General features: G+C 44.2%; 1 protein-coding gene across 4 annotated transcripts in view; it reads right to left on the reverse strand.

Moving 5' to 3' along the window:
• Positions 1-20,634, reverse strand: part of LOC137437582 (mRNA-decapping enzyme 1B) — a 226,631-nt gene that overhangs the window by 87,006 nt on the left and 118,991 nt on the right. For all 4 annotated transcript variants that reach the window (XM_078766066.1, XM_068132031.2, XM_068132032.2 and 1 more), the window contains 2 exons: positions 11,688-11,821; positions 8,304-8,370 (listed from right to left, as the gene is read on the reverse strand). In XM_078766066.1, coding sequence (XP_078622192.1) covers positions 8,304-8,370; positions 11,688-11,821 — 201 coding nt within the window. The remainder of the gene's footprint in view (positions 1-8,303; positions 8,371-11,687; positions 11,822-20,634) is intronic.

Raw genomic sequence — 20,634 nt, forward strand, 5'->3', positions numbered from 1 at the left:
CAAAAGAGCTCTCCGAGTCCTTCAGAAAGAAGGTTATAGATGCCTACGAGTCTGGGAAGGGATTTAAAAAGATCTCCAAACAATTTGAAATCAATCATTCGACTGTCCGGAAGTTCATCTACAAGTGGAGAAGATTCCAAACAACTGCCAACTTGTTCAGGCCAGGCCGCCCCAGCAAGTTCAGCCCGAGAGCAGACCACAAGATGCTGAAAGAAGTCTCGAAGAACCCCAGAATGTCATCACGGAACCTACAGGTAGCTCTTGCCACTGTTGATGTCAAAGTGCACGAGTCTACCTTTAGAAAGAGGCTGCACAAATTTGATCTACATGGGAGGTGTGCTTGGAGGAAACCTTTGCTGTCCAGAAAGAACATCAGGGCAAGACTAAAGTTTGCCAATGAACGCCGAGGCAAAGACCAGCACTTCTGGAACAATATTCTCTGGACAGATGAGTCGAAGGTACAGCTATTTGGCCACAGTACCAGAAGACATGTTTGGCGAAAACCAAAGACAGCATTTGACAACAAGAACGTGATACCAACTGTAAAGCATGGTGGTGGAAACATTATGGTTTGGGGCAGCTTTGCTGCATCAGGGCCTGGGCAGCTCACCATCATAGAATCCACAATGAATTCTTAATTCTTTGTTTTCTTGTGACGTCATCGGAGCACGCGCGCAGGGCACCCTGGGACACCTCGGCCATTTTGATACCCTCTCGAACAACGTCGTCAGCGGATTCACATTAAATCGTTTTTGTTCACGACCAGTCATGCCAATTTGCGGCGTATTTCGTTGTTCAAACAGGCCAGGCGTTAGGCCAGGAGTTAAGATTTACAAAACGCCCAAACTTCTACTGAATCAGTGTGAGGAAACAAGAAATTTAAGTGAAGAGAGGCGGCGTTTGTGGAAGGCTGCCATCAATCGCAGTGACATCCAAACAGAATCACAGTGGGATCGCACACCTGTCTGCTCCGAGCATTTTGTTAACAGTAAGTAAGAACATGTTTCATTGTATAACCATACAAATATATAGGTGATGACTTATGGCCATACGCACAAAGCACACATGGCGGCACTCACTTCGCACTGTGCGTCACGTCTACAAAGTATGCACACATGCATGCACAGCTTAAAACTGCAGTGGTTTTTGAACAAATGGAGGGCACTTAATCAATCAGGTCCATAACATTAACACAAGCAGCTTTAAAAAATACATGTTTGTTTAATATATTAATACCTTGGATCGAATCAAGTGGACGTCATTCAGTTCTTTGTGTAGGATTTGTCGCACCCATCCATCTTGGTACAACCTGTGTGCCTCGAGGGATTTATACTTCTTCAACTCATCTTTGGTATAGGCTGATTTGCTGAACAACAGGTAGTTGATCACGTCGATGTGGGTCACCTGAGGCCACTTGCTCACATTCTTCTCAAATTGATCATTTGATAGACCATAAGGGTCACACCCAATGACAGAAATCTTCTCTTTGTAACGAACAAGAACGTCCGGGGGGAGCGACTCTTGGTAGCCAAGGTTGGCACTCGCACTGCGAGCCATACTCAAGCCTGGATCTACCGTATCCTTACGTACACTCCAAGTCTGTTCTACAGGTAGTTGGTTGCAGGTTGACCCACTGCCCAGGTGTTCACCAGTTCACTGGTCCACGGCAAACTTAAACCGAATGTTCTGTGTTTGTTGGGCAACAATACCTAATATAAACAGGATTGCACCACACTCCACATGAACGTGACAAAACAAACAAAATTACTTTATAAAACAGACTTTTTGCGATCCGCATTCACCATAAACCAACGCAACAAATCAATATCAGCGCACACGGACAGATTAGCTTGGGTATCAAAATGGCCGCCGCGCAATGCGAGATGGGTAACTGTGACGTCAGTGAAAACAAAGGATTGTACCAGAGGGTGCTTGAGGATAATGTGAGGCCATCTGTCAGAAAGTTGAAGCTTAACCGAAGGTGGACCTTGCAACATGACAATGACCCTAAACATACCAGTAAATCCACCAAGGAATGGCTGAAAATAAAGAAATGGAGGGTTCTGGAATGGCCAAGTCAAAGCCCGGATCTAAATCCCATCGAGATGTTGTGGGGGGATTTGAAACGAGCTGTGCATGCAAGAAACCCCTCAAACATCGCACAGCTGAAAGAATTCTTCATGGAGGAGTGGGCAAAAATTTCTCCCAGTCGATGTCAGAGACTGGTAGACAGTTATAAGAAACGCCTACTTGAGGTTGTTTCTGCCAACGGGGGCAATACCACCTATTAGAGCGAAGGGTGTACTTACTTTTTCCACATGCGAAATTTGCATTGATGTTTATTTAAATTATACAATGGACTACAAAATGTAAATGTTTCATGATATTTGTTATATTATATCACCTTAATCTGTCAATATTGTTGAAATGAAGATCAAATAGCTGTATGTTGAAATATGTTGAAAAAGTCAAAACTTTACATGGGGTGTACTTACTTTTTCACGTGACTGTGTGTGTGTGTGTGTGTGTGTGTGTGTGTGTGTGTGTGTGTGTGTGTGTGTGTGTATGTATATATATATATATATATATATATATATATATATATATATATATATATATATATATATATATATATATACATACATATATATATATATATATATATAACTGTGTTCAAAAAGTATCCGACCTTTCTTTTTCGTGCGTAAAAAAAAGAAGAAGCTAGGGAGGCGTTGATTGGTGCACGTATGTAGGCGATCCTAATGTGCACGCGTGAATTTTTTCCCACCTGCAGAAGCTGTCATTCGACGGCAGACCGCCGATGAGTGAGGACATGCAAGCGAGCGCCGTCGGATTTTCGTTTTTAACAAAATGACGGAAAAACTTGAACAGCGATCCCAGCTTCCTCAACACAGTGATCACTGGCGATGAGTCCTGGGTTTATGGGTACGACCCAGAAACCAAGTTGCAGTCATCACAATGGAAGCATCCAACATCCCCGAAGCCAAAAAACACAAAATTTGATGCAGTAGCGTTGTTCAAGTTTTTCCGTCATTTTGTCAAAAACGAAAATCCGACGGCGCTCGCTTACATGTCCTCACTCATCGGCAGTCTGCCGTCGAATGACAGCTTCTGCAGGTGGGAAAAAATTCACGCGTGCGCATTAGGATCGCCTACATACGTGCACCAATCAACGCCTCCCTCGATTCTTTTTTTTTACGCACGAAAAATAAAAGTCGGATACTTTTTGAACACACTACGTGTATATATATGTATATGTATATATATATATATATATATATATATATATATATATATATATATATATATATATATATATATGTATATATATATATTTTTATATATATATATATATATATATATATATATATATATATATATATATATATATATATATATATATATATATACATATATATATATATATATATATATATATATATATATATATATATATATATATACACTTTTTTTTTTTTAATCATTTATTTATTTTCTATGTTGAAGGCTCCAGACACAGACGATGTAGCCCTTATCGAGGCCAGGTCTTAAATAAAAGAGAAGAAAAGTGTATGATGAAAAGTGTATGGTGCTTGTTTGCGAGAAAGATTGAAGCTAGCCCGATAGCTACAGTTTGAGACCAGCAATCCTGACACGGAGAGTGCAAGATCGTTCCGGAAACAACTTTAACGCTCACAAGTCAGAATGCTCGCACTACCCTGGGTGGTTGCTGTCTGCAACCTACTGCCTAAAAAAGGGGGTTAGGGTGTATATATACTCTGCCAATCACTCTGTCTGTTTGTCTCTGTCCATAGTGGAGCTTAGTGGTTCATGGTGGATCTTTGCTGGCATGTCTCCACCCACAATTCTTACCACCATTTCATGAGGAAAAAAAACAGTTTTGTTCGTTCTGTATAGGCCTTAAGCTTCAGGCTTCAGGTGTACATTTGAGGATTGAACACGTCTACTGTCATAAAATAAAGGTACATTTTGATTACAACTTTTGCATGGGAAATGAGGTAATGTATGTCTTATTTGGGAGTGATCATACAAATCCTTCCAACTACTGTCCCATTGCTCTGAATTCTACTATTTCCAAAGTATTTGAATGTCTTCTCAATTCCCATTTCCTCAAGCATCTTGATCCTCAGTCTTCTATCTGACCATCAATATGGTTTTCACAAGACAAGATCTACTGGTGATATCCTTTTTTACATTACGAATGTCTGGGCTTCTTCTCTGAAAGACTTTGGGGAATCCTTTGGTGTAGGCCTTGATATATCAAAAGCCTTCGACAGGGTTTGGAATCAGGGTCTGATATCCAAGCTTCCTTCTTTCAGCTTTCCGCCTTCACTCTGCTCTCTCATAGAGCTTTCTCTCTGACAGCTCTATCTCGATAATTGTTGATGGTTAAACATCTCCCTCCTTCCCTATCAACAGCGGTGTCCCTCAAGGTTTCGTCCTGTCTCCAACACTCTTCTTTATTTTCATTAATGACCTTCTTTCTTTGACAAATAACCAAATGCATTCGTATGCTGATGACTCAACATTACATTCCTCCATGTTTTTCCCCTCTGCCCCCATCTTACCTCACTCGATCTAAACCTTGTTTGATCACCTCTTTAAATTCGGATTTGGACAAGATTTCTTAGTAGGGCAAATATATAATCAGTTTAAGTTTAATGCTTCTAAAACTCAATTTTTACCCATCTCTCTCTCTAAAAGTCCTCTCAACTCTCCAATCTCCTTTGAAAGCTCCATCACCATGTGATTCAATAAACCTACTAGGCATTATCCCAACATTAAATTTATCCTGGAATCCACACATTACACAGATGGCTGTCTGCCACAAAGAAACTCGGAGTCTTGTTCAGATGTCGAAGATTCTTCTCCTTTGAACACTTGCTTCAACTGTATGAAGAATTGATTCGTCCTTGTATGGAGTACTGCTCTCACATCTGTCGAGATTCTATTGCCACAGACTTGCTGGACAGAATTGAATCAAAAGTAATCCGACTTATCAACTCTCCCAAACTGACTTCAAAATTCGACCCCCTCGAATTACACCCCACATTTGGTTTACTTCCCTTTACACTTGAATTACACTTTCCCTTTTCTACAGATATTACTTCGGTTACTGCTCCCGAGAACTTTTGCTTTTCATCGGAGTTTAAGGTAGACTAGTGTGCAAGTACAGTAAGTAAGCCCTTAAATATTGTGGGCGTTACGTTCCAGGAAAATACCATGATAATAAAAACCCTGATAGTTTAAACCAATATCCTATGGGAATAAGAGGGTGGGTTCCTGGGTTTTGAGAAAATATAGAGGAAGGTGAGCGGCAGCAAAAAAACAAAACAAAAAAAAAACGCATCACAATTGAAATAAAGATGAAAAATAAACATAAATTCACTTTATGAAGTCTCCTGTTGCATTGAAGTGGATTAAACATTCAAAAGCAATTGAACTTGTTCCTCTCCACCACCATTCCTCCCCTATTACTATAATCTATTGCATTGTTTGCCTATGTAATCTGTCAGTGTTTAGTTTATTTATAAATCATTCTGCAGCTCAGTAAACCAGCGAATAAATAAAACAAGAAATATGTCGTGCATAGCACGATACTTTCAAATTCCCTAAAATAAGTTGTTGGCCTATGAAATCCTCAAAATTACTTGGTGGTTTAATTCAGTGACCAGATATGCAAATCCTCTTCAGTTAAGTTAATTGGATGAAAATTGAGGATTTTAGAAATTTGGCCTATGTTGACCTTTTGGCCTATGTTGACCTCAAAATTACTTGGTGGTTGAATTCAGTGACCAGATATGCAAATCCTCTTAAAATTTCAAGCCCATCGGATGGAAATTTGAGCATTTTAGAAATACGGCCTACGTTGACCTTTTAGCCGATGTTGACCTCAAAAGTACTTGGTGGTTGAATGCAGTGACCATATATGCAAATCCTGATTTTAGAAATTTTAGAATACTGCAATCAAGACATTGGAAAACTTTATATTTCAAAAGGAAAAAAAATTGTACATCAACAATGGTTGTTGAAGAGTAACCCAGCAATATAAAAATAAATAACCCAGCGTGGGCTAATGGTCATTTTACTATAATTCACCAAATGTCCGTCCGTCTGTCTGTCTGTCTGTCTGTCTGTCCGAAGGTACGGCAAAAACGGCCGAACCGATCGCAACAATATTTTGGGTGGGTAATCCTGGGATCTCCTGGAGCAAAATAGGGTATATTGTTTTTCCAATTTCAGCTTTGGCCTCCAGCATTTTCAGGTTTGGACTCCCGCATAACGTTATTTTCCCGGGTGCCGCACAAACGGCTGCACCGATCGGACTCAGTGACCTCAGACAAAGACCTTTTATAAGGACATGGGTTGAATCCCTGCTTGAGAGAATGCCAACCCCCTCCCCGCCATCATGGTCGTCTCTCCAACTCACAATCCCACAAGATATGCGGAAAGGACGACCCAAAACCAATTATCTTATTTTTGATTCGTATATAAACATCATTAAAAGTAAATAATGACCTCGGCCAAAGTTCAAACGACGTGAGTTTAATCGCTACATGAGAGATTTCCACATAGCTATTTGGGTGGTGTATACGCTAACAGATCGCTGTCTCCATCGATCTTGCCAAGGCTGTAACACCTATCGGCTCAAAATCCTTTTAACTGTTGACTTGGTAGTTTTTACAATGAAGGAAACATTAACAATGTTGTTAAAAGTTTATTTTGTGATTAATTTGTGATTGGAGTTATGTTGTTTGGAATGAAAAAAGATATCGAGTTCAAGTAAATGATGACATGCCGTGATGGTTTCTACTTTCTAAACGTGAACTTCACGGATCGCCATATGCAGATTCGCCACGGACCCACGATCGATGTTTCTATACGTGAACGTACCTGTTTGTTTGCGAACTGGTACGTTTTTCATGGAAGTCCTTCACGAACTTGCTGTCCATGTGTGACGTGCGACTGAGGGTGCTACAGGAATGTGGAATGTATTGGTTTCATGCTTTAGCATTCGCCATATCTGCATTGCCCGTTTGCATCTGGCCTCCCACCAGTGCATAGCACGGGTATCTCACTAGTCTCTTAAATTGTAGTTCAGACTACTGATGATTTTGGGAGACTCAACCACCCCGAGGAGGCCCCCTGATCCCTTGGGAAGCCCCCCCGATATGAAATCGAAAAATCTAAGATCGCGAAATCCTGCGGACCATCGAGTAGAAGGGCTATATTGGGTTTCAGAGCAATAGGTTGATAAATAAGGGACAAGTCGGGATCCCAAGTTTCAGGGAGTAACCACCCTGGGAGCACCATGATCCTAATTTGAAAAATACGAAATCAGAAAATTTAAGACCAAGCGATCCCACAGACCTCCTTTCTGGAAAGGGCAGAAGAGCTGTTGAAGAGTTGAGAAGAAGTTGAAGTAGAAGAGTTGAAGAGAAGAGAAGAGTTGGGCAGAAGAATTGAAGAGCAGCGCAGAAGGGAGAGCAATCAGTTGGTAAATAAGGGCTGAGTAGGGATCTGAAGCTTCAGGGGGCAACTTCCCACCCCCCTTCCCCAGAAACCCCCCAGGAACCGAAATTGAAAAATCGAAGTCCGAGTGATTGTGCAGGCCATCAAGTAGAAGGGCTGTATCAAGTATCAGAGCAATCAGTTAGGAAATAATCCCCCACCCCCTTCACTTCCCCCCCACCCCCCCCCCCCCATTTAACACCCCCTCCCCTCACTTTTCTTTTGAAGCCTAAGCGATTTTGCAGGGTACTGTCTTGTATTCATGTGTCAAATTTCAGAACAATCAGCCGGGTGATAAAGGAGGAGTAGCAGAAATAGCAAAAAGGTAACGAACAGATAGACGTCCAGACATCACGGCCCACTTTATAAGTTCGCATCTCTTTGAGAATCGAGAGGAGATGACCAAAATATATTTGAGCTAATCTTTTGGAAGCCAATAGGAGTGTGTTTATCACTGTGCGAGATGTGGTGTGCCCAACATCGAGCGTTTACCCTTCGTCACAACAAAAGAGGCCTCACGTCCATCTTTCATTCTGATGACAAACACTTGACAAGTCAGCTGTACAGAATTCCTATGGCAGTAAACAAAAACTTGTCCGCTTTCCAATAAAATCCATTGTTTTAACTTGTCTGCTTATAAATACCGGCCGACAATACCCCACATGAAGAAGGGAATTCCATTGTAAAGAAAACAGTATTACTTGAAACCAAAATATTTTGATGCTGGTAATATAAATATATCCACTTACTCTGCCATCAGGCCAGAAACTCGCAAAAACTCCTTCTTATCGTAGAACCAGATGCTGTGGATTGAAACTGAAAGGATCAAGTATACAAATCAGAAAAGCACAAATTCAGCAATTCATATTTCGACCAAAACAAACAAACAAAAAAAAAAACAGTAGCATCAAAACCACCACTTATAGCCATCTCGAATACAATTTATTGTACACAAACATGAAGAAGCTTTCTTTTGAACAGCAGGTGCAGTCGAAGACAAGCAGACCAGTAAAGGACAATCTGATACCACACCACCTCTGATTTTGCAGGGAAGGTGTTTTAGACCCCAAACACCAGCATGATCTTTTCTAAGCACGTTAACCCTCCCCAAGCCAATCTCTTTCCGCGTTTCCAGTTTTTCCTTCCACTTCTGTGATTGCGAGTTTACAACTGTATCCATCTTGTTCACCTACTGCATCCTCCCCTTCCTCTCACTCTTCCCCACATCCCTTATTTCTCCAAGTCTCTCTATTTTGTCCCTTAACCCTGTTGTTGGTACGTCTAAGCATCGCGAGAGATGGAATGAGAAGCCCAGCAGCATGTATCCAACTTCCACAAACACATTACAACAACAACAGGCATTTTAAGGCCATTTTCCCTGCTAGAGCGGGGGTTAGCCTTGCGGTCGCCATGACAATCTTCTCCATTTTTCCCTATTTTCTGCATCTCTCCTTGTTAACCCCTTGCCTGCATTTATTCTTCCACCACCTTAAGCCAAGTCTTTCTCGGTCTTCCCCGTCCTCTACTTCCTTCTGCATTCATTTCCATCACTCTTCTCAACCAGTCACTTTCATCCTTCCTCAACACATGACCAAACCATATCAACCTGTTTCTCTTCACAGCATCCATCACAGGCTCTATTCCCATCATCTTTCGCAATTCATCATGTGTCTTCCTCTCTCTCAACGATACTCCGCACATCCACCGAACCATTCGCATTTCCACCCTTTCCAGCCTTCGTTGCTGCTCTACATTCATTACCCATGTCTCGCTACCATAAATCACAACACTTCTCACACATGCAGCATACACCTTTCCCTTCAGCTTCAACGACACTCCCCTCCTGGTCAGCACGCCACTCAGTTCCCGAAGCTTCACATTATGAAATCATAACACCACAAACACATTATAAAAACCACCTTTAGAGGACATTTTTCCCCGCAAAGCAGGGGTTGGCCTTTTCGGGGACCGTGGTTGTTGTTGTTTTTTTGGTCCCCTGTTTGAAGCAATGTTCTACGGCCGGATGCCCTTCCTGCCGCCAACCCTTTTTGTCACCATTTACGACAAGCAGGGAATTACCAGTGAACTGGTACTCAATTAGCCGACCTCGGAAGGATGACAGGCTGAGTCAACCCCCCTGGCGTTAATTCAGCGATCGACCGGGATTCGAACCCAGAAATGCAATAAATAATATGACCATCTGAAACGCAAGTTTATACATGACGTTTGCTGAAGCTGCATCTAGGCCATAGCATATGATCATTTTTGTGCAGTGTCCATATTATTGATAGGATGGATGATGGGTGACCATTTAAGTGGTTCAAGGTACACTTTTCTAATTTTTCGCTTGCATGTTTCTTCTTGTGCAAAAATGCAGTTTAATACTGGGACAGTGCTTTCCGAAACAAACCATACAGCAAGTTCCCCTACATTGTCGCTTCTAACGCATTGTTTCGCTATAACGTTGCTAACCAATAGGGGAACACTTTTCGAACTGTAACGACGTTTCCAGATAACGCCACACATTCCTGTCAGCTCGCTTTTATTTTGAAGTGAATTCCTGCTAAGCCTTAGTCTTTATTCAGCATCCACCTGGTGAATCTATGCTGTTTTATTTTGAAGTGAATTTCTGATACACATCATGACGTAGAGGCATTAGGGGAGGTCGATTCTGCTCAATCATCCTCCTCCTCCTCCTTTTCTTCACAATAGCCCACTCTCCCAATATTTTCCCTGACACTCCACATCCACAAGTACAATCTACAACCATTGTCAGTGAGTACAGTACTGTACTTGACTTCACATGTTAATTTTCTTTTAACACAGATGATTAATAGATACACAAAGTGTTCTCAACAGATTTTAACTGAGCAAAGACACAGCGACAGTTTGTTTGTTTTCATGAAGTAGCTCCCCAGAAATCACCTGACAACTTAGAGGTCACAGAAAAGGCCAACTTTTTAAGTTAGTGCAATACTTCCAAAAGTCGTATTTCAAATTGCCCAAGATACACTGTTTATTCCAACTATGTCCACACAGCTCCAAAGGTTGAAGGGTCAGCCTCCAACACCAAATGACCAAATGACCTCCAACACCCGTGTCCTGATTGGTCCGATGTTTGCTCACAGGCATTTTTGGGCCCCAAAACAACCTTGCCTGCATTAGAGGTGGGGTGTTTATCACTGATGTACTTTTCCTGGACTTTCTCACCAATGAGAATCATTTTATAAATGTACATCTAACTAATATTTTTTTGCTTGGTGTTGCCAGGAAAACCTCAGGTTAGTTACATTATACACAACTAGGGCATGCCCGTACGTGGGTGCCCGTTCCTTGCCAAAAAAAACAAAAAACGCTACCCGTACGCTCTACCCCGCCCGTACGCCCGTATGCCCGTAAACAAAAAAAACAACGCTCTTCGCTTCCGCCCTTCGCTCTGACTGAATTGGGAGAAATAATGCGCATAAGAAATTGAGAAATTATTATTTTCTCCGGAAGAAATCGAATTACGAACCGTAATGGCGCACGCGCTCGGCTCGGCTCGCTCTCACATCGGCCACGCCTACGCAACAACGCGTTCTGTGATTGGCTGCCGGAAGTGCAGTCTTCACTGTCCGGAAGGTCGCAAATCGCAGTTACGATGAATCGCAAATTAGTTTTAATTAGTTTTAAAACATAGTTTAACGGCAACATAGTTTTCCAACGTGAAATAAATGAATACGCTCTCAAATGTGCCGTCCGAGGCAGAGTCTGTTCGCCACGTTCGGCACACGTGATAGCTCGCTGCTCTCTGATTGGTTGAATCGTTTTTTGGACATAGCTCGGTAACTACTTCTCCGATTAATATGAAACCTTGAAAAGGCACATCCTCGGGTCCCCAGCAATATACCTGGCAAGTTTCAAGTATATCGGACCCATGGTTGTCGAGAAACAGCGGTCACAGACATACAGACATACAAACATACAAACATACAAACATACAAACATACACACAGAGATTACTGGAATTATAGATAGATAGTAAAAACTGAACAAAGATTATTACACTTGCTTTACACAAGAAGTTTCACAATGTGAATCACAATATATTTTCACCACGAGAAGAGTGCAGAAGTTGTCAGGATGAAACACACCGTCATGGTCAGCAATTCGGTATAGCAGAAAAGGCTCCTGCAGTTTGAAGTCCAGCTCCTTGGTGATAGGCTGCATCAGGTTATTCATACTGAGGCGATTCATAATCGTGAAGCCGTGAAATGGAGCAACAGTCCTACAAATGACAGAGAAAATACAAATAACTCCCAAAGTTGTTATTTTGGTTTGCAGTTACTTTGCTGAAATGCATGTACATTCTTTAGACATGCTCTTTAAACACAAAATAAACATGGTGCAGGCATAGCTGAGTGATAAACACTTTACTTATAATCAGGTTCCGTTTTTATCTTGCCAAAACGAAGTTTTTGCAAGATGTATTAGTCAGCTTGTATGTTTGTTTGTTTTTTTTTTTTTTTTTTTTTTTTTTTTGAATACAAAGTCGAGGCTCGTGAAAGAGCTAACATTTATCAAACAAACAAATGAAACAAGCAAGCAAACAAAGTATATAAAAAGGGGAGCGGTCGACAAGATGGGGAGAGAAGGGGAGGAAGCACACAAACACAACATTTGAGAGCAGGGACATCGGGAGATGTGTGGGAGGGAGAGGGGCTGGGGGGAGGCAGGATCGGTATAAAACGCAAGGACACCAAGGACTTCCAGGAAAGAAGTCAAAAGTCACCTCAAAAAAGTGGCTTTGGGGTGAAATTAGCAGGGGTAGAAAAGATCAAGGTTTTGGATTGGGGAAGATAAGAGATGGTGGTGAACAGCCGTTTTAAAGACCTGGAGGGAGGAGTGGGATTGAAGAGAGTGAGGGAGTTTGTTCCAGAGGTGGGAGAAAAGAGGAATGAAGGAGTGAAGGTGAGCAGAGAGTCTTGATTTTGGCAGTTTAACCATAAGAAGGTTGCAGGCAGATCTTGTGCGACCTGTAGGAATATTTGGGGGACAGAGCCCAGAGAGAGCTGGGGGAGCAAGGCCGGAGAGGAGTCGGTAGAAGACGGAAAGACCACCAACCTGCCTGCGGTGAGTAAGTGAAAGGCCCTCGGAGATAGCGTCATCGCGGGAGATTCCAATGATTCTGAACGCTTTGGTTTCAACAGCATGAAGACGAGCTAGGTGTGAGGCAGGAGCACCAGCCCAGAGGGGAGAGCAGTACTCCATTGAGCTGCGGATGAAAGCCTTGTATGTGGTGAGGGGATCAGGTGTGCCAAGGAAGGACTTCGCACGACGGAGGATGCCCAGATGGTGACTGGCTTTGGAGGCCAGCTTGGAAATGTGGTTTTCCCAGGAAAGATCATGGCAGATAGTGAGACCCAAAAGCTTGAGTGACAGAACTTCTTGGAGAGGATTATTCAGAAAGTAGATGGGAGGGTTGTCCAGTCGGTCTTTTCGGAGAGACATTGTAAGAGTGTGAGATTTGTCAGGATTGAAGGACATGTTTCCACTTGTTTGACCAGTCTGTGATTTTGTCCAGGCCTGCAGAGAGTGAGGAGGCTGCAGACTGCCGATCTGAGGGATGAGGAATGGAGCGGCAGAGAGTGGAGTCATCAGCAAAGAGATAGAGAGGATTTTCAAGAGTCAGAGAGATCATTGATGAAGACCAGAAAAAGCACAGGGCCCAGAACACTGCCTTGGGGAACTCCAGCCTGAACAGGAAGAGGAGATGAGAGAAACCCATTCAGGGCCACACGTTGACTACGACTAGAGAGGAAGTCCACCAGCCATGCGTGGAGATTTCCATGGATACCACGTGATATGTCGAGGGAGACAGCTCTAATTTCCTGTTTGGCATTGAGGACCTCCATCCATTGTTGAGACAGCAGAAGCAGCATGTCCAGTGTAGAGTGACCTGGTCTGAAACCAAATTGATGATCAGAGATCAAGCCATTGGAGAAGAGGAAAGATTTCATATCCAAAGCAATGATGGATTCCATGACTTTGCTGATAATTGGGAGAAGGCCGATTGGTCTGTCGTTGCTAGGATCTGTTTTTGCACCTTTTTTGTGCAAAGCGGTGATGTTGGCTGATTTCCAAGCAGATGGCAGTTGACCTTGAGCAAAAGAGAGGGTGAAGAGAACAGAGAGAGGGAGTGAAAGAGTGGAAGAACAGGATTTTAGGACCCGTGGGCTGATGCCGTCAGGTCCAGTTGCAGAATCAGAGTCGAGGGTTGACAGAAATTTTTCCACCTTGTCAGGAGGAAAGGACACTGAGTCCAGGAGCAGCTGGGTACGACTGGGTACGGTGGGTACAGAGAGGGATGAGTTTGGGACACAAGATTTAGAGGCAAACACAGAGTTGAGGCATTCAGCTTTTTCACGTGCGGAGTCAGCTGTGTAGCCGTTTGAGGTAAGGGAGGGGATGGAGGGGGAACAAACACCAGAAACAGATTTGACCAGACGCCACCAGGATTTGGAAGAGGGAGACAGATAAGAGAGTTCGGTCTTGAGAACGGAAAGATATTGTTTCCTGGCTCTCCTGAGGGTGGACACACACTTGTTTCGGGCTTTGTGAAAGGAAATGAGATTTCCTTCCGTTGGATTTGCTTTCCAGGAGACGAAGGCAAGTTGTTTCTGGGCAACAGCCTCACCACAAGATTCCGTGTACCATGGACGGGAGGAAGGGTATGACAACTGAAGACGAGATGGGATAAATCTGTGCATGAGAGAGAGCAATTTACTTTGGAAGAATTCCCAGGATGAGTTGATGTCAGAGGTGGTCGAGATGGGAGACCAGTCCAGATGATTGATGGCTGCTTGAAGACCGTGCCAGTTGGCCTGAGTGAAATGCCAGACTCGTCGACGCTGAGCAGGCTCCCTGAGAATGGTCAGAGAGATGTCCACTTTAACAAGAACATGATCAGATGAGCCGATTGGAGCAGAAGAAGAGCAGCAGACATTTTCAGGGAAGTTAGTCATAACCAAGTCCAGAAGAGAAGATGCTCCGTTGACTGAGATCCGGGTCGGGAAATTGACAGATTGTGTCAATCCCAGTGAGTCGCTGAAGTCCTTTGCTGAGGAGCCATGGCTGGTGAGAGAGGGGTACCCACACCCAGCCAACTGGCATGGTGACAATTGAAATCACCACATACAGGGTGTCTCAAAATACATGGAACCCATGTCACTGCTAATAATTCTGCCAATATTAATGTTCTTGTTCTTTTTTTTCAGATTTGAAGAGAGGAGACCATAACAACTAATAAATTTATCAATCAAAATGCCTTGGATAAAGGAGGAAAAAATATTTTGCGTCACTACTTATTTGGAGACGAAATCATTCAAAACGGTTGCAAGCAAAATTTCGCAGGAAGTTCAACTTCCAACAACTATCCCCAGAAAAACCAAATTTATCGTTGGGCACACAAATTTCAAGCCACTGGATCAATAAACAACCTCAACAAGACAGGCAGAAACACCCACGTTCTGGCAGGAAGCTGACTGCAAGATCTCCTGACAATGTGCAATGCGGTGAGACATTCTGTCGGAAGGAGCCCGAAAAAGTCCATCCGAAGACGTAGCCAAGAGCTGGGTCTTTTCACGCTGCATCAGTGCAAAGAATCTTGATCAAGGATCTTCAGCTGTACCGCATACAAGATCCAGATCAAGCATAAACTCACACCAGCTGACATGGCAAAACGTGTTGTGATGCTGCCAGTGGTTCGAGAACAAGATCTGAAGAGGATCCTGACTTTCTTGATGATGTTTGGTTCACGCGACGAAGCACACTTTTTGCTCTGTGGGGCATGTCAATAGCAAGAACAATGTGTTCTGGGGCACACAAGCCCCAGACGAGGTGCTTCAGAGGCCCTTGCACTCTGTGAAATGCACGGCCTGGGTGTCCATCTCAAAACATGGCATAATCGGACCGTTTTGGTTCTGAAGACGCAGACGAGGAGGCAGTCACTGTCACAAAGGAGCGTTACATTGTGGTGCTCAACAAGTTCTGGAGGGGACTTGGGAGACGTCGTGGTGTGAATCGAGATGTGCAATGGTTCCAACAAGATGGGGCAACTCCACATGCAGCCAACATCAACGATGGAGTGGCTGGACCACCGATTCCCTGATCGGCCTGATCAGCAGGCACCGCGAACCTGAGTGGTCTCCGCATTCACCCGATCTGAACCCCCCAGATTTTATCTCTGGGGGTTCTGTGAAGGACCACCTGTATGAGAATCGTCCTCAATCCATTTCTGAACTGAAAGTGGGCCATCACCCAGAAGATTCGTGCCATCAGGAAGGAAGAGTGTGTCAGGGTGATTGACAACTTCGCTCGTCGGCTTCAAGTGTGTCTAAGGCGCAAAGGTGGTCATTTGGAACATGTGCTCTAATAAATGTATCCTTTGAGCTAGAGACCTCAAATCTTCAGTTTTTTTTTATTGTTATCATATCAGCTTCCAGGGAAATGTAATCTTTTTTGGAGCTTCTTGTCTGAGTAATAAATTATTATCATGTTAATGGGTTCCATCTATTTTGAGACACCCGTTATGAGGAAGAGAGAGTTGGGATGAGTAGATAGAAGTAGGTCCATATTATCAGACAGCGAGATGTAGATGGAGTCATCACTGTTTTCGTGGACGGTACAACACACATTATGAACAAGAGGTGGGAGCGAAGGGGAAGCCGTAGCCAGAGGTATTCCTGGGGGTGAGGTGGAGAGAGTGCAGTGCAGGGCGAGGTGAGGAAGAGAGTTTTTGATAAAGATAGCAACCCCACCTCCAGGACGAGGCTCAGGTCTATCATACCGGAGGAGGAGTAACCCGGGAGAGATACTAAGGAATCAGAGACATCATGAAGGAGAGAAAGTTTCTGTTAAGCAGATCACGTCTGGTTTGTCAGAAGCAACCTGTATGGAGAGATCAGTTGAGTTTTGAACGAAGGCCCCGGATGTTTGAGGTCCATACCGTTAATGAAGAGGAAGGGGGAGCATCGGATACAGAACAGGGGGGAGGAGGGGTAGGGTATGATGTGGTGAAGAGGTGGAAAGAGGTGTAGGGAGAGCTGTTGAAGGTGTGTCAGAGATTTCAGAATAGCTAGGAGAAAGGGAAGGATGGGGGCGGACAAAAGGTTTGATGGTGATTGGGTGAGGCACAATGAGGTGTTATTTGAGGAGGGGGAAGAGCGAGGCAGAAGGTTGGGGGGAGATGGAGGTGAGAGTTGGAAGGGGGTAAGAAGCGGGAGGAGACGCTTTGAGGAGGGGGAGTGAGAGGGGGGGAAATTGAGAAGAAATGAGGGTGGGGAGATTTGAAGGGGAGGGGCGAGGGGGGAGTTTAGGAGGGAAGGGGCAAGGGGGGAGATTGAAAGGGATGGATGATGGGGAGGATTAGGAGGGGAGGGGTGATGGGGAGAAGATTTGGAAGGGGAGGGGGTTATGGGGAAGATTTGGAGGGGAGGGGTGAGATTGGATTTTAGAAAAGTGGATGATTAATGGGAAACGAACATTTATTGCAAAATGAAGTTTCTTGTGACCTTCGAGTCAAAAAATACGTTTAAGGACGCTGGAGGGAGGATGGAGTGCAGGAGAGTTTAGGGAATGTAGAAAAGAGGCACTGTAAGAGATGGAATATTTTTTTGGGATGAATAGATTTGGTGAGCAAGGCGAAAGCAGCCTTTTAAAGAAGAAGAAGCAGAAAAAGGTGTTATAATATATGACGGAATACAGAACATGAGGGGAAAGTGTAAAACATTTTAAGGTTAATAACAGTGAAAACTATCTGGGGGAAATGGGGGAGAAACACGTGGCCGAAGAACGAAACGAACAAATAAGAACGAATAAACGAATGAGAACAACTAATAAGAACAGAGAAGGAAATGTTTTTTTTTGTTTTTTGGGGTTTTTTTGAGTTGATATTTTAAAACAACGAAGTAGGCTATGGGGTGAAAAGGACTGGGGAAAAGCAGAGAACGAAAGTTATTGGGAGAACGAAAGTTATTGGAGCACAAACGACGGACCGCTGAGAGAAAAACAAAGCCTCAAGGTTGGACACTGTACAAGGCCTCAAAAGACACGACATGGGGAGGGGAGGGTGTGGGGGTGCTGGGGGAAGAAGAAGGGCCCCTCCCCCCTCCACCTCCCCCCCCTTCCCCCTCCCCCCCTCCCCCCCATTCCCCTCCCCTCCTCTTCCCCCCTCCCCTCCTCTTCCCCCTCCCCTCCTCCTCCCCCTTAACACCAGGGGGGTTGACTCAGCCTGTCATCCTACCGAGGTCGGCAAATTGAGTACCAGTTCACTGGTAATTCCCTGTGTGCCGCAAGAGGCGCCTAACAGGGTTGGCGGCACGAACCCGGAAGTCGGAACTCATTGTCATCAAATAAATGTAGCATGTATGTTTCACTCTCTGTCACATGCCGTTGGTCCCATGTCAATCGGATGAAGTTGAAAAATTAACATTACGAAGTTTCTCTGGGACGTACTGATTCCGAATAATGAAGTTGAAAAATTAACGTTCCGAAATACGCTAATTGCGCTAACAGAAGCGCTGGCGCTGCGAAGCGCTAGAGGAAGCGCTGCGCTCCCTCCCTTCGATTCCCTCCCTCTTCTGCTAGCGTTTCTGCGCTAATTTTAAAACCCGAAGTTTTTTAAAATTTAAGGTGTGCTGTAGTTGCTCTGAGACGTACTGATTCCGAATATGCCTTTGGTTTTTCTCTGCGATGAGTAGTTCTCGAGTTATAAGAGGACAAACAAACATACTTTACTGCTTTATATATATAGAAGTTGGTACGATTCGGCCAAGGAATCCCAGAGATAATTGCAATTAAGTGAGCCGTGACGTCACGGAACGCGCCGCCGGTAATATATTATAATTTATGGTAATCTATGCAGCACGACATGGTCATCACGGAAAACAAGGCACCTTTGCCGGCGCAAAACGGCTCTCCCAGGGTCAAACTCGGTATCGTTGTGAGCGCACGGTTCAGCCCTTCAAGAAAAAGTTTATTTTGTAAAAATCGAACCACGCGTTAAAAAGATATGACTGGTTTTGTTCGCCGGCACGTCGGCGCTCGAATCGGCTCGCGATAAAATCCAACACGTCCTTTGTCGGGGTCGTCTGAACCAACCACGGGGCCTAGAAGGCTGGGACTGGTCTCAAAAGTTAGGTCTCGATCATATCTCGTAATGCTGGAAGCTGCACGTCTCTGTGATAATCTTGTGGACCATGACAAGAGATCGTGCGAGTCGCTCGCAACGGCTTCAAGCACTTCCGCATTCGACCATTTCATGAACGCCATACGCCCCGCCCATCAAAGCGCGTTCCGCCATTACGCTAACAGAAGAGCTGGCGCTGCGAAGCGCTAGAGGGAGCGCTGTGCTCCCTCCCTTCGATTCCCTCCCTCTTCTGCTAGAGCTTCTGCGCTAATACGCTAATTTTAAAACCCGAATTTTTTTTTTAAATTTAAGGTGTGCTGTAGTTGCTCTGAGACGTACTGATTCCGAATATGCCTTTGGTTTTTCTCTGCGATGAGTAGTTCTCGAGTTATAAGAGGACAAACAAACAAACTTTACTGCTTTATATATATATATATATATATATATATAGTTATGTCGGTGGGGTAAAGCAATATCTAGAGCCAGGTAGATCTGAGTAGGTAACATGCTTCGACTGTCGCGATAGGGAATCTACCTGTAATAAGTTCTGTGTGTAGTCTGGTTTGTCAGGTTAAGATATCTGCTTGTGAACATACCAGGATGTTTGAGTGTTAGATAGTGTAGGGATTAAGATAAACCCCTGTGTGTCACACCTGGTAATCAAACCTTTGTCCCTTATGGCAATGCACACCTGTAGACACTTAGACAGGCCCTTAGTACAACATTAAATAATTCCCTTCCCTGACAAGGACTTTGGAAGAGAACAGGCAAGAGGCCAGTTCGAGGCACCGCCGCATGGGCTGCAGCCAGCTACACCTCCGGCAGGCCTAGCAAAATAGTGACACGAGCTATGACCACACTACGGGCCTGTGATTGGTGAGTGCAGTAGGCGCGAACCTCCAGCCAACGAGTGCGGGAGGCGTGAAGCTGGAAGGTTCGGTGAAGGGCGCTGGTTGGTGGCGCGCCAAGGCTGACATCACCGCCCAGGTTATATCAGGGCGCGCCGAACGACATTTTGGCTCTTGCGCAGCACGTCCCTCTGGCTCTTGCACGTCCAACTCTCTTGCTCGAGTTCTAGCTTTTGGGTTCTTCGCTGCCTCTTGCGCACGTCCCTCCCTGGCTGTCTTGTGCTCTCTGCGCTTTTCTTCGTGGGATTGAGAGGTCCTGGTGGTCGTTGGCTCGCCATCTGCGTGGTGCTTGGAGCGGTGCTTTTGGTGCTTTGGGGCCTCGTGTGCGATCGGCGCTTCTGGAGCTTAGAGTGGTGCACGGACCTCGTGGGCGGTCGACGAGGAGCCTGGAGTGGGCGTTGGCTCGGGCTTCGCGGTGCTGTGGTGCTAGAGTGAGGGGCCTCATGGTGTGCAGCGGAGCTTGGAGACACAAGACAACAGGACAGATAAGCTCACACCACATTTCACAATTACACGACGGACAATTATTTTCGCAATTCATTCCTGTGTCCTGTTGTTGAGTCTGGTGTGTGGGATCCCAATTTACGCCCTTTATTTGATTACCGTCGCGTTTCATTGTTTCGAGTTCCGTGGAATCAATCTTTATTTTTGTACATTCTGATTTGTCGTTCGTGAGTTGATTAATTTCCCTGTAGCTGCCGTCGGTTCGCTGAAGATAAGCGCTTTTACCGCAGTTCCCATTTCCCTTCTTCCTCCTGCGTTTTATAGCCGAATCCGTGTTTGGTCATCGCCTCAAGTCCGTTCTGGTCCATCCGCGGTCCCTAGTGTTAACCGAAGGTTCCGCGCGACTATATATATATATATATATATATATATATATATATATATATATATATATATATATATATATATATATATATATATATATATATATATATATATATATATATATATATATACATACATACATATACATATATACATATATATACATACATACATACA

Source organism: Myxine glutinosa, chromosome 12, assembly GCF_964187855.1.
Source record: "Myxine glutinosa chromosome 12, kmMyxGlut1.1, whole genome shotgun sequence".
Lineage (NCBI taxonomy): Eukaryota > Metazoa > Chordata > Myxini > Myxiniformes > Myxinidae > Myxine > Myxine glutinosa.